The following is a 15077-nucleotide window of genomic DNA, read 5'->3' as shown; positions in this document are numbered from 1 at the left end:
TATATAAAACGGTCTATAATGTGAAAGACACAACATTAGTTTCTATTTGATGAGTTCACTTACTGTGAGTTATTTTTATTTAGCCTTGATTTTTATTTGGTGGTTACTTAGGGATGGTAAACTTTTCCAAAGGAGAGTATATTCCAATGCAAAAAATAGAGGTAGAGATCAAGAAACTCATTAAAATAAAACCTGGCATCTTGACAACAAATGCTACATAGTGGTCAGTAATATTTTTCTCCTACTAAAACCATAGGAATCTAAATTCAGTGCCCCAGTGAGGGCAGCCTTATTTAAATAAACATATTCCTCAACCCAAAAGAATCCAGGCTCCTGATTAGCTGATGTGGAGATAATTATTTATAATAGCACTTACTGGTAAAGAGGAAGGAGTGAAACCTTAGATGCACACTTGGATGTGGCTTAGGCGGGTTTTACTTCTGATTCTAAAGCACCCCAGTGGAAGTCAGTGCAGTGACTCAGAGCATTGTGATGGCCCAGCTGTCCGTGGGCGCGTCTCTCCGGGTGCGGTCACGCATGAGTCCCCATGCCAGAGGGAAGACTAACTGGAAGGTGATCGTCATGTAATGACTTAACTGACACTGTCTTACTACCAGTGAGAGAGAGGAACGTTTGGTTCCTTTCTCTTCCATACCTCGAAGTGTATTTTCATTGATTCCCAAAGTGCATGTGAAAGGGCACACCGGGTCCAAGGAACGGCCACCCACACGGTCTAGTTCTCTGCCTGTGAAAACAATACCAGCTCATGGAGAGCTCAGTCATTTCTTTCTAATGTGTTGACCTAATTTATTTTTCTGGGAGCCACTCGGTCACTGGGGAAAGAAGCCTGCTTCACTGGGCACCTTTATTTTACAGCAATGTCTCCTCTGTCTTAGGAATGTTTCATGGTAGTAACTCCAATCAGATAAGATAACCAGCATAAAAAGCATAGACGAAGGCAGATAAGCATGGAACACTTACCAATATGTGCAGGCATCCGTGCGCTCCTTTATCGTATGGATCCACTTCTATTCAGTCTGTATGTTAATACGTGTTATTCTGGAGCTTCTCAGGATTGGGACGCATACAACACTGAACAATGACCAAACCTGGTCATAAAAATGTATGAATAGGGGCGCCCGTATGGCTCATGCAGGTAAGCATCTGACTCTTGATTTCGGCTCGGGTCACGATCTCACCGTTCATGAGTCGGAGCCCCCAGATGGAGCCCCCAGATGGACTACTGCTGACAGCTCAGAGCGTGCTTAGGATTCTCTCTCCCTCTCTGCCCCTTCCCAGTCGTGCTTGCTCACTCTCTCTCTCTCTCTCTCAGAATAAATAATTTTTTTTAAGTATGAATAAACTCCCTGTGTAATGTGTCATTTTTTATTTTGGTGTTTTCTTTTTGACTTAGGTGCCAAAAGGTTGCCACTCTACATTATTCTTCTTAATAATTTATGCTATTTGTCTTTCAAAAATATAGCTTGCCTAAGAATGCCCTTAGAGCTACTTGCAATTCATTCACAAATTAACTCAAGTTAGGGTTAAAGATTACAGGCCTAAAAAAAAAAAAAAAAAAAAGAAAGAAAAATGACAGGCCTATGTGGTTTTGCTTGTTTTCGGACTATATAAAACGCTTATGTTTATCTGATAGGTCTCTTCATATGCCACCTCCTCCAAGAAGTCTCTTCTGACTCTTCCCTAGGAGGATCAGGCCCTTCCTCTTCGGGCTCCCGTGATGTGATATTTATCCCATACCCCTGTGCTCCTCTAGACTACTGATCCTTATGGCCCCATCATTACATTCTTCTTTGTCTCCCCAGCGTTCGGCAAAATATCTGACACCTAAGTAGGTGCTTAAAAAGTGTTCTCAAGACGAATGAACAGTCTAAAATTATGACTCGATGGCCTTCCAATCTGTCCATTTATAAGAAAAAAATGTTTTTCTGATAAAGTGAAAGCGACATGGCTAGCTAATTGATGAGGAGTCCTTGAGATCACGCAGCCACGGCCTGGAATTCACGGACTCAATTTCACCTTCCTATGGTGAAAATCGTCTACGTTAACAGCGGGAACCTCACGCGCGAAGTCTTCGGAGCGTTCGTGACCGTTCGACGCCGAAAAAGGACATCATCTGCAAGCGGGTTTCAGCGCCTGGGTTTTGAAATCCGGAGCAGGGCGGCGGGGGGTCGTTCCACGCGGAGGACGGAAAGTCAGGAGCAGGGCGAGCGGGCGGAGCACGTGGTGCGTGCCCTGGCTTCCACCGAGCAGCGTCAGGCCAATCGCAGTGTGCGGAGAACTTTTACGGACGGTATAAATATTTTGAGCTCGGGGCATCGTGACCAGCTGACGCTTTCCTTCCTCCGGACCAGCTGTTCGGGAGCATCCGGAGGAGAGCCGGGCACGGTTGAGACTCGCAGCGCCGCGGACGGCCCCGCAGGGTTCAGGTGCGGCGATGTCGCTGTTGGAGGAGAGCCGGCCGTTTGCGCAGCAGCTCTCCAATGTCTACTTCACCATACTTTCGCTCTTCTGCTTCAAGCTCTTTGTGAAGATCAGCCTCGCCATCCTCAGCCACTTCTACATCGTCAAAGGCAACCGCAAGGAGGCGGCCAGGATAGCAGCTGAGTTTTATGGAGTCACCCAAGGCCAAGGTATGTTTACGATAACGCTCTGCCGTCTGCAGCGGAGGCTAGTTATGCTCCAGCCGCGGCCCGAGGAAACCTCGCGTGTTTGCTTTAGGGGCCGCTTCAAAGCCCACTGTGTCGTTAACGTCCCCCCCCCCCACCCCCACCCCCGACCCCTTACGAAAACATTCCTTAACCTCACGGCTCCAGGAAAAAGAAAATCATTTTGCCGTGCAAAGGCCTGGGTTCATAAAATCGGGGCATCCCGGCCAGAGAGATTAGTGGAAACCTACCATGGAGGATATATTTCTCTGTTAAAAAAAAAAGAAAAAAGAAAAAAACCCCAACTCCTGAAAACCTTAAACATTGCATTGGCCGCGCTGTAATTCTAGAGGCTTCCATTACCGATCGTACTTCACTCGTCCTTTAACACGTCCCCGGATTTTTATGATTTTTAAATCAACTCTTTAGTCTATTGTGAAAGAGAGAAAGGTGAAGGTTGTATTTGTTTTCCACAGCGTTTATTTGGCCAAGATTAGAAAATAAAACACGGCCTGTGGAATACTAGGATTTACGGCGTGTGTTTTTCTGGAAGGAGCTGTCATTGCTTTGCCCCAGTGTGTAGAAACTTGATTACAAGGGGATAGGAACATGAATTAACAAATTTTTTTGTGTGTAGCCAAGGACATCTACCCACGTTTCGCAGGAAGAAACTGAAGTATGAGACCAAACGAGAAAGTCATTTTAACCACAGACTTTAAAGGTTGTAAAACCATTTCTATTCTATTGGACTGATATCCTATACAGTAAAACAGTTGTTATGGTGAGCTTCGGGGTGACATTTTAATTTCCTTACAGCCTTTTGATTAATTTCTGGTTTGAACATCATCAGGCAAGTATGCACACTTTAGACCCCAGATACCTCTGAAGTAGCTTAAATTTTCAGAATCCAAATGTACCATCAAGGAACAAGAAAACTTAGTTTTTTAAAAAAGAGCACTTAGAATGGAAAGTCTGCCTTCTTAACATCTGCTTTTCTACCTTTTCCATTTGTGGAATACTTCATTTTAGAATCTAGGTTACTCTGTAGGTACGTGGAAAGCTGAATAAAGGTAGAAAATCTTTTTTGGTATGTGAGATGGGTACGAAGTCTTTTTTTCCCCGGGAAAGAGTGTTCTTATGCAAAGTGAGAAATTTATGTACTCAGTTCAAAGTGTGGAAAATCTAAACGCCAGTATGAAACTCACACAAGAAGATGGGCTCCAGAGGGAACAGGCAGCACGTAATTCCTTGCCCAGCAGCCCAGCTTTGGACCGGCTGTAACTATTTAAATGTGGCGCATGCTGTGTTGGTAAACGGAATATTTTGTTTAGAGAGCAGCAAACATAGGAAACTAGATTTGAAAACACAAACCGCATTTCTAGATATGAGATTAAATCGATCATACACGATCGTAAGGTGATACAAGTTCTTCTCATGGCAGCCTGCAGCCCATTACTTGCTAGTCAAATCTTGTCTACCTCTTACGAGAATTGCTGAACATAAAAACGTGAAATACTGGCTAAACATCTACACTTTTTGTGTACATGTGTAGAGAAAGCTACAGTAGCTCCTTTTTGTCCATAGTCATAAATAAGTGGAGACAATTGTCTCCTCTTTAACCTCATCTCAGTGTGCTTATGCCAGAAGGTCACAGGAATATAGGACAAGCCTTCCATGTTCCCGTCTAGTTTTATGAGCCTGTGTGAAGATCTGTTAGAACTCTAGGATCATGTCCCTAAAAAAGAAAGAAAGAGGGGCGCCTGGGTGGCTGAGTCAGTGAAGCGTCCAACTCTTGATTTCGGCTCAGGTCACAATCTCACGGTCTGTGAGTTCTGACAGCACAGAGCCTGCTTGGCATTCTCTCTGTTCTTCTTCCTTCTCTCTCTCCCTCTCTCAAAAATGAATAAACTTTTTTTTTAAAAAAAGAAAGAAATCAACACTCATTAATGGAAAATCTTTTCCTGGGAATATTAATTGGAAACATAAGGTTTCGAAAAATTGTGCTTTGTGTTGTTTTAATATTATGCCGATTTAACAAAATTCTTCTTTTTCATATCTTGTATTAATCTATAAATAGAATATATCATTATAATTTTTATTCAGTGCAAGCATAATTCGTCTCCCAATTTTATTGTAATATTAGGAGGATAGGCAGGTACCTAGTGAACTTTTTTTTTTTTTTTAACAAACTCTTGATCTCCTACCTCTAAGAGTTAATTTTTCTTTGCCTAGGAAATTATTTATTTCTCCATCTTAACATAGCTCTTCCTTTTATTTCCTACAATCAGACTATTTTTATTTTGTTTGTATTTTTATAATTAACTAATCAAGCTTAATTATCTTCATTTCATCTAGCAATTTCCTCCTGCCTAGGAAAGATTATCACCTTCATTCCACTTTGAATTAGGCTTCTCATTCCTACTTTCAAGACTTAGCCAGATTGTTCCCCAACATTTCTGACGGAGAGTTGCCAAATTCCATGAAACACGAGATGATGTATGTATTTTCATGTCTTTCACAACCACAGAGGACTCTGTTGACAACATTCTGGATGTCCTCCCCACGAGCCATAGTACTTTGGTATGAAGTAAAAAACTTGTGTCTTACTAGATGCTGTTGCAAATCAGCTCATTGTATTTGAGCAATGCAGGGTAGAGTTTTTTCTTCAAGTACTTTCCAGTCAGGCCTGGGACCAGGGTATGATTACACAACAAGAATGCTGAAGGCTAAATGGCAGATGAAATAGCTTAAGATTATTTCCTTCTTGATCTCTTTGCGATGCCAATGAAATTTACAAATCTGCCTCTTCATCTTTTGTACTGAAGACTTTTATCAACTCCGCCATCGCACTGAAGGGACCTATTTATTGTACTTTTCTATATAGCCACCCCCCGATCATTGTAGCTGTTAAATGTCCTGGTTGCAATTTCTAAAATACGAGACGACTAGTCTATTTTTAAAGCTAGCCCTATACTTTGAGACTAACAGTGGGGCTAACAGGAGTTGAAAGATGTTTTTAGCTATGGTATGAAACAATACAGACAGCCAATGAGGGTGTGGGGGAGCACAGTGATTTTACGAAATCACTCCAAGGGCCGAGAAGAAGCCATGAACTACTAATGAATGCCCCAAGGACATGTCAAGAGATGGCATCTCTCTTCCATTAAGGGTAATACTTTTCACATTCTATCTTAGGCTCTGAAGAAAGTTCAAAGGTTTTACCTACTAGCGGATAGGGCCAGTTCTAAGCACGTGTTTTCGAACACCTTTGGTAGGAAGGCACTGAGAAAGCAAGATACAAAAAAGGCAAAATGTGGGGCACCTGGGTAGCTCAGTCAATTAAGCATCCAACTCTTACTTTTGGCTCAGGTCGTGATCTCACAGTTCGTGGGATCAAGCCCTGTGTGAGGCTCTATGCTGACAGCATGGAGCCTTCTTGGGATTCTCTCTCCCTCTCTGCCCCTACCCCTACTTGTGTGCACACATTCTCTCTCTCTCTCTCTCTCTCTCTCTCTCTCTCTCTCTGTCTCTCAAAATAAGTAAACTTAAAAAAAATGTAAGATGTATTTTCTCCACCTGCTGGTAGTTTATTCTAATTGAGGAGGCTGATGTTGAGTTGACCCCAGGAACAAGCGGAAACATGGATTAGGGGTGCTCATAGAATATTAAGAAACAGTAGATTTAACTAGAGCCAAGGTTCATATAGTAGGAAAGTGATAATAAATTGGGCACAGATATGAAAGAATTTTTTAAAAATTTTTAAAAAATTTATTTATTTGAGAGAGAGAGGATGGGGGGGTCAAGGGGCAGAGAGAAGGGGAGAGGGAGAGGGAGAGGGAGAGAGGGAGAGAGGGAGAGAGAGAGAGAGAGAGAGAGAGAGAGAGAGAGAGAGAGACTCCCAAGCAGGCTCCGCACCATCAGCACAGAGCCTGATGTGGGGTTCAGACTTGCAAACCATGAGATCATGACCTGAGCAGAAATCAAGAGTCAGACTCTTAACTGACTGAGCCACCCAGGTGCCCCACAGATACAAAAGACTGTGAATGGCAGGTTAAGCAGTTCAAACTTAACTTTGAAGGCACTAGGACTCACTGGGAGTTTCTGCTATGAGTGAAAGGGGGAAGTGGGAAAACACATGTATAGAACCTTAACCTGAAGTACGTGTGCATGTAGTAGCGATCTTTGGAGTTGGACAATGAGACAGGCTTGAGGGACGTAAGCCAGTTAGGCTCCTGCCTTGGGGAGATGTGGGGCTAGACTTGCCTGGTGGTGGTGGCGTGAACAGAAAAGAAGAATGATGATACAAATAAATAAAAAGAAGAAAAAAGAAACGAATCCGATGACACCTTTAAATGGCACTGGCAGAGAGGGCAGAGGTTCCTTTAGGGTAACTGTTTGTCTCCCAGAGTTAGACATGGACGCATCTAAAGGAAACGTCTGTCATTCAGCAGAGGGACTGATGAGCCACGGAGGTGAGCCTGCAGTTCCCAGCCAAAGCCACTGCAGGGGTGGGGGGGTGGGGGGTGGGGGGGTGGACCCCTCGCTGCTAGGTGAGTCTTCGGGGTCACTGCTCCCTCCTGTGAGACATCAGGGTAAATCAGGAAGTGGTGGAACTGGAATCTGAATCCTGGCCTTCCATTTGAGTTACGTAAGACTTCTGTTCCATTTTTTCATCACCAAATGACCTTGCGATTGTGATCTGGCTCTTCCGGGAGGTGTGTCTACAGAAAGAGAATGGGCTGGCTTGCCCCCACGGGTGTTGTGCTCTGACACTCTGCTTCTTGTGGTAAATTAACATATTTGGATCTTGACAGCAGTCTTTAGCGTTTTGTGCTCTTTGAGTCCTAAGCCCGCCTCTGGCGTGTGCATTTCCTCCGGCTTTGCTGATAGATCGGGCTGCTGAGGGTGCAAAGCCACGGACCGGATTTTGCACTGTGGAAAAATTCACCAAAGTAATGTCTCCCTGTGAGGCCGCTTGGAATACAGTCTCATGACACATGCAGACTCTTCAGGGACTGCTTTGTGTTCTTACGATTTCGTGAATTTGGTTTTAGGGTGACCATTAAGCATGCAACCCTTTTTTTTTTTTTTTTTTTTTTGACGTATCTATTGTTGAAAATAGGCTCCAGTGTCCATGCGCCACCAAAGGCCAAATGGCAAAAGTGCCGGAATCTTGGAGAACAACGTCAGCTGGGTAGGAAAAGCAGCTAGAATTTTATGCAATGTAATGTCATGTTTTCCTCCATCAAAAAGTCCATCCTAGGTTTAAAAACAGCTTTAGGAATTTAACTGTACGTCAGATGCCAACAACTCCAGCAGCAGTAATCTTCATCTTACCTGTACTCAAGGAGCAACTTATTCTATGTAGCTTTCGGTGCTGCCGTGTGGATCGTGTGTGGGGTTAGTTATGTTAGGAACTTCCTCAGAATCTCAGCAGTGAAAAATTTCAAGAGGCAAATCTGTAGGATGACTTCTTTCATGGTGTGCATTATATAAAGGTGTAAAAATACCGTGAAGATGTGACAGCTTTGGGCACATTTTCTATACTTAGATGGAGCTCCAGGTAAGAATAACTTGAATCAATAGAACTGTTATCTGTGACAAAAGACACGACATTATAATCAAAAGTGCTACAAAAAAATTTGAAGCAATTTTCATTTTGCCCAAGCTCTACTATTTTTTGGAAATGTCAGAGCACTTTTCTGGGAAGAGACCATTATAATACTGTGAATTAAAAACGGAATCTGAGAACAAAGTTCCAGGTTCACAAAGACTGTCGTGTTTTTAATGTTAGTATCTTTGCTCTTCCTCTGTATTTGGAGAAATGAATGGAATTTTGGAATTAAAGAACTTGGCCTACTCATAACTTCGCGAGGGGTTGGTTTTCCTAGGAATATTCTTCTCGTACCTTTTGTTTCCCTCTCCCTTCCTTAGGTCATTCGATTACTTGCTCCTTTATTACTTACCGTGTTTACTGGGCTAGGCATTAAGGACAAACTGTACGAACACACCACGGTCCCTTTCCTAAAGGTGTGTATAGTCTACTGGGAGACAGATTGATAACCGAGTAGTTTAAAAATGTGGGATGTGCTATTTTACAAGGCTAAAGAAGATCTTGGGGAGCAAAGAGGCAAGAGTGTAGGGATAAGAATAGTTCTGCCTGGGACATGTCAGTTACATAAAGTTATACTAACAACACGCATTTTCTGTCCCATAATCGTGCATGTATCCTTATTTTTAATGCTCAAAACCATCCAAATTCCCCAATTTCACTCCCCCATTCACTGTTTCATCTTTCAGTCTATTATTATTATTATTATTATTATTATTATTATTATTATTATTATTATTTCTGACTCACATATCTCTTGCCTAAATTTTTACCTAAAAGCCCGAAGTTTTATTGTTAAAAGAACGTGTTTTTGGGGCGCCTGGGTGGCTTGGTTGGTTAAGCGTCCGACTTCGGCTCAGGTGATGATTTCACGGTCCTTGAGTTCGAGCCCCGCGTCGGGCTCTGTGCTGACAGCTGAGAGCCTGGAGCCTGTTTCAGATTCTGTGTCTCCCTCTCTCTCTGCCCCTCCCCTGTTCATGCTCTCTCTCTGTCTCAAAAATAAATAAACGTTAAAAAAAAATTAAAAAAAAAATAAAAAAAGAATGTGTTTTTAGGCAAGAATAAGTATGTTTATTATTTATCCACTAAGGCTTTTGAAAAATAACAGGTATTTTAGTAAAAAATTTCAAAATGAATTTTGCATATATTGATAGGAGGCATTGTTGTAACCAGTTCTATAGTTTTTATATAATAAGGACAGTTGAAGAATAAAAAGTAGGTCTGGACCTTCTGTATTTGAATTTACTCTTTTAGAAGATGGTAAGTAAATGAAATAAGTTGTTTCTTGTTAATTGGCATAACTGATAACAGTTGTGAATTTAAATCAGTTCAATAAGTACTTGGACGCCTATTTCTGGCCCAATGTCCTTGCTACATGCACATAGATGAATACATGTGTCTGTATATTACGTATGTGCACCTACAGAGAGATTTATATATTTACCACATGTGCGGCATGACTTCCCTTATGAGCAAAAGGAGACTCGGTGATGTGGGGCCAAACGGCACATATGTAACAGTCAAACAGCAAGTAAGTAGAAGTCCATACGGTGCTAAGATAAAAACAGTTCAGTTCCGTAATGAGTGTTTTCTAAGGAAGTCCCCTGAGAGTATCAGGCCCTTCATCAAGAAGGTGGGGCTTGAGCGTCAATTTCAGAGGCAGACCGTATCTCATTATGCACGAGTGGCGATGACACCAAGCTGGAGATAAGCGCAAAGAGGACGTTTAGAATGTGGAACTAAGCTGGCCTGGTTCATCTGGGGCAAAGCTTGATGGATAAATGTTAGATAAGGATTCATAGAGGGGCGGTTGGTGCCAGTGTGAACAGTAAAGGCACGTCTTCTCAAATCAGACAGCCACAAGTAAATAGTTCTAGTAAGAGCTTTGTGCTGCCTTGACTAGATTCAGGCTACACAAAAAAGAGCCGTTCCCCAAGGATGGAAATAATTACCACCGGAAGTATTTTACAGAATCCTTGGTGTAATGAGTTAATATGTCCCTATGTGTACTTCACAAACTCCATCTCAGAGAAGACAAAATACCTCCTCCTCGTGGAATCAGCAGGACACGTCTTCGGAGTGGCTCTCTGGCGATTCTGTGGATTCCGGCAACAATTCAGCACATTAAGCTCATTTTCCAACCTAGGGAGAAGACAGGAAGGTTTGTCCCCAGTGATAGATGAACCATGGCATTGAGAGCAGGTGGGGTATTTGGAAAGCCTCTTCATTTGAAACCACCCTCACAAAGTTGTTTTTTTTTTTTTTTTTTTAAAGAAGAGTTTGCTTATGGAGTCCGTAGAACTTTTGGCATTTCTTCTCTACCAGCTGCGTGAAGAACAAATCATTCATTCTTTCCAGCCTTTTCTCAGCAATGCTACAAAGGAGACCGTTGGCTTTTAAGACTGCAGATGCCCACCGGATAGCAGATCAGGGAAGGAGAGTCTCATAAATTATTAAATTGCCAATGCTTCCAGGTGGCCTGTGATTAAACCAGTCCACTCTGTGAAATTTAGGTTTGGGGACAATCTATTAGAATGATTTTTTTTCTGAATCTTCTAATTCTCCATCAGTTACTGTGGGACAGATTTAAAAAAAAAAAAAAAAAATCTGCCCTCTAAGTAGATTTAGGAGTTTTCTAGAAGAGCCTGTGGGATGGAGAGGCTGTGTCAGCGTGCAGGGACAGGGTTCCCGGGGGGGCCCCTTCTTCTAAACGGGACAGCCCTACTTTTATGAAGTTTCAGAAGGTGGACTTTCAGAGGAATTTTTCTTTAAAGAAAGGATAAAATGGTGTTTACAAATAAACGGTGTCTGCTTGTTTAAAATAGGATGTAGGTCACATTCATCTTCAGGGAACCTAACCCCCTCATAAAATGAGTCACAACTGAGCAACCTTTCAGCATTCTTTCCTAAGGATCAGAACAACGGTAAACATTTTGGGCGCGTCAGGAATGTGGGCAAGCATGGGAAGTGGCAGGCAGCCATCCCGTCTCCGTGAGGGCAGCTAAAATTTCCATGCCACCATTACCTACTGAGCAAAATAGAAACATTCAGAAACACAGCCACTCTTTCCAGAAGGCTGAGAGTCTTAAACTATGGGCAGAGGACAAACAAACTGAAACGTGATACCAAAGTGCCATTCATGCTCTTAAATAGAAACGCTGGCTTAGTCTCAGTCATCAAGTGTGCAGCTTGGTTTAAATGAAGACGGACGGTGAGAGCCATGGAAGTTAAGGCCCGCGGAGCCTCTGCGCCCTCATACTGCCACGCAATTCCTTGTCAGTTGGTAGAGTCGACTGCTACCAAAGCGTGGGAGGAAGCTATTCTAAAGAGTTCCCAACACACCACAGCGGCAGTCAATAAGGAGCACGTAAGTTGTGAGTCTGGGGGGAACGGAACCCCTTCGTAACAACCAAACACATCTCTGATGATCTACTGAGGAGACTGATGAGCTCCGTCTGTTTTCCACACCACCTCATTCACTAGAGTAATGATGATTCCTATCATCCATCAAGGGCAAGTAATACAGAACGTTCAGCACAGTGTGGAGCACCAAATGAATTTCTGAATTTGGAAGCTTTGGGTCTGACTTCCCTCTCTATCCGGAATGGGGAATTAGGAAAAGGAAAAAGTGCTAGTTCCTTCAGAGTTCAAACCCACAGGATCACACAGCTGTTGAGTCTGGGAAGGAATGAATATTTCTTCATAGTGACTGTCCAAGAAGAAAAAGGACGCTAAACAAAAATGTGAGCTTTGTTCTCTCCATTCCGCCATTATGATGAAATTGCTCATCTGGTAAAATCTAGTCTAGAAGCCAAGTTTTATGGCTCCTTACAGTCATTCAAAGAAAGCAACAAACTAAGAGTGATTTGGGTTGGAGAGACTATCTCCTGTATAGAAAATATTAAGTCCTGAAACAATACTTGTATACCTAATTGTCGTGATGGTCTAGGAATGTGGAGGAAAGGGGAATCTTTCAAAATGCGCTCGATGTTTAGGGCCTGTTGGAAGTAATAATATTTTTTAAAGGAATTTTGATTTATGAAAATTAGATGCAATATTAGAGATTTTTATAATCATTTAAAGATTCGTTTTAAATAGCACACACAAATGACCACAAACCTGGTTCTACAGCATTGTAACAAAATATTTTGATTATTAAAAAAAAATAAGAGTTCTGAAGGACAAGGGATTTAACTAGAAGGAAAAGAAAAGAAGTTTGTAATTAACCTGAGGCTCAAAGAGGCAAACATGATTCTTGCCAAATACTTGGATACTGAATTATAACAAGACTGCAGAGAAATACTGCTGTTATTTTGGAGAAGACAATTATACTTCTTTACTAAGCGAAAAGTCACTTGGTCTTTGAAATAACAGCCAGTGGCACATAAGAAAAACAATGCCTTGGATATTGAAGAAACTCAGCAAAGACTAATGGAATAAAGAAAATACCTTAAATCAGGGGGAAATGGAGTTTCAAATCCCATTACAGATAACAGTGGTTTAGCCATACATAAATTATTCTGTCATGGTTCTAGCACCTTCCAGCTGTGAGATCTTAGGAAAGTTGTTTAAAGTCTGCAGCCTCAGTGTCTTCATTAGTAAAACAGACAGAATGATATTTATTTCAGAGGGTTATTGTACATTTTCTATGAGATATACTTTAATTACTTAAACCATTCGTCACAGTGTTGTGGACTATAGTTACTCTGTAACAGTGAGCTCTTTGTACGCTACCTTACAGTTCTTCAAAAACGGTACAAAACTGCCCACAGTTTAGTAGCTCAGAGAGGCACCAATAAAAAAAAGATAGTGAAATTATAAATTTTTTTAATGTTTATTTGTTTTTGAGAGAGACAGAGACAGTGTGAACAGGGGAGGGGCAGAGAGAGAGAGAGAGAGACACAGAATCCGAAGCAGGCTCCAGGCTCCGAGCTGTCGGCACAGAGCCTGACGCTGGCCTGAACTCACGGACTGTGGGTTATGACCTGAGCCGAAGTCAGATGCTTAATAACTGAGTCACCCGGGCGCCCCACGGTGAAATTATAATAAATGGTGTTTGCTGAACAGTTGCTGTAAGCACACAGTAATGCTTGGGCATTCTGCCCACCGTCGCATTAGCTCTTCAGGTAGATGGTCTCAGAAACTTAAGTGGTTGGCTTTATTCACGTGTTTATTTAAGAATAACCAACGGGAGGGCGCCTGGGTGGCTCCGTCTGTTAAGCATCCGGGTCTGGATTTCGGCTCTGGTCGTGATCTCACAGTTCATGAGTTTGAGCCCTGTATGGGACTCACTGCTGTCAGCACAGAACCCTCTTTGGATCCTCTGGCCCCAGCCTCTTTCTGCCCCTCCTCCACTCACTCGCTCACTCTCTCTCTCTCAAAAATGAATAAATATGAAAAAAATGAATTACTTGCAGACATTTCTTCTGCCATCTTACTCTGTCAAAGGAACTCTTGTTGACAGAAATCCTTCAGACGGGAATGTTCCTGGGCCAACCTGCTCACGGCTCTGCTGTAGGAAAACCTCACCTTTCCCGCATAGGCATTGCTGTAAAAGCACAATGGCATATCCCAAATTTCTCTTTGTTTTTCTGGAGTGAGGGCCATGGAAGGAGCTGAAGCTGCTTCACCTCCAAAGTATCACAGCACCAGATACTAACTTTCTCTGCCAAACTTTCTTGCCCTTTTATTTTCTTTCGTCTTAATCCCTGGCAGCTGAAAAGGGAAGACAAAAAACAGTAATGACAACACTAGCCGTGAAGGGCTGAGTCAGTTCGTGGAGGGATTCAGCTTTTTTCCTTTATTTTCTGTTTCTCTCTGCCAGCCGGCCTCTCCAGGAAGCAAGCAAAACATAGGTTTTCACTGGACATATCTTATAAAAAGCGTTTGTTTTTCTTTCTCATGAGAAGGGAGAAAAATAACCCTTTTATAAAAAAAAGAAGCAGATTATATCTGGAAATAAGGACGCAGGATTATTTCATAGACTCACTGAAAAAGCTCAGAGCCTATCAGTATTTTAAATTGTCTGGGGCCCTGTGCACAGGTTTGCAAAATATCCCTCCACGAGCTTCCTGGAACACTTGCTTCTTTATGAGGTTAGTGCAGAGGTTATCTGAAGGTGGCTATGCCTCTGTTGAGAAAATAATAAATCACAAATAATGATTTTGTCTTGCCTCTTAAGTAAGAGACCATTAAACTGTATACGTTATAACCTGGGAACAAAGTAGCGATATAAGCCGTAGGGATATGAAGGCTGTTAGTTGCAAGGTCTGAGGGACCAGTTGCTGTCCTGCAATATACATGGCCCGGCATGGACCTACAGTATACAGGGCCCGGTGTGGACCTCAACCTCAAATCAGAAATGAGGCCTTGCTACTGAAATTTGGCAGGAATATGATAATGGACAAAGAACTTTCTCAAAATGGAATGTCTAACAGCTATTTCCCTAACTAGAGAGCAGCGTTTTTGAGTAACAAAGCAGTGTTTGACGACCCCGACATTTTCATGAGGTGTCTTGAGTCTAGCCTGGTTTGCCATAGGCTGTTTAAGGAATAATGACACCGCTACGATACTGGCCTTCTGTTTCATGAGACGATAGACATCAGTTCCATGTTATAATACAGAATTGTAATATTCTAACACACATGCTATTTTTCCTAATAGCCATATCCTAGGTGTTTTTGAAGCTTTAAAACTTGGTAAAATACCGATCAATATGTATGTGTGTATGTGTGTATATATATATATATATGTATATATACACACACACACACACACACATATATATATACACATATATA

At 42.1% G+C, this 15077-nt stretch overlaps 1 protein-coding gene and 1 long non-coding RNA gene across 2 annotated transcripts in view; one reads left to right on the top strand and one right to left on the bottom strand.

Moving 5' to 3' along the window:
- The first annotated feature begins 2326 nt into the window (after positions 1–2326).
- Positions 2327–15077, top strand: part of ASB5 (ankyrin repeat and SOCS box containing 5) — a 50404-nt gene continuing 37653 nt past the window's right edge. The window contains exon 1 of the mRNA XM_019434252.2: positions 2327–2651. Coding sequence (XP_019289797.1) covers positions 2456–2651 — 196 coding nt within the window. The 5' untranslated portion in view covers positions 2327–2455. The remainder of the gene's footprint in view (positions 2652–15077) is intronic.
- On the bottom strand, positions 6221–13887 carry LOC109257860 (uncharacterized). Its single transcript, XR_002076125.2, has 3 exons — positions 13689–13887; positions 10321–10419; positions 6221–8261 (listed from the first exon to the last, which is right to left on the bottom strand). It is a non-coding gene; the product is annotated as an uncharacterized LOC109257860 (long non-coding RNA).

Source organism: Panthera pardus, unplaced genomic scaffold (genome assembly GCF_024362965.1).
Source record: "Panthera pardus isolate Hobbes unplaced genomic scaffold, ASM2436296v1 HiC_scaffold_13, whole genome shotgun sequence".
Taxonomy (NCBI): domain Eukaryota; kingdom Metazoa; phylum Chordata; class Mammalia; order Carnivora; family Felidae; genus Panthera; species Panthera pardus.
The sequence above is the reverse complement of the archived record's forward strand: the minus strand, read 5'-3'. Positions and strand labels throughout refer to the sequence as shown.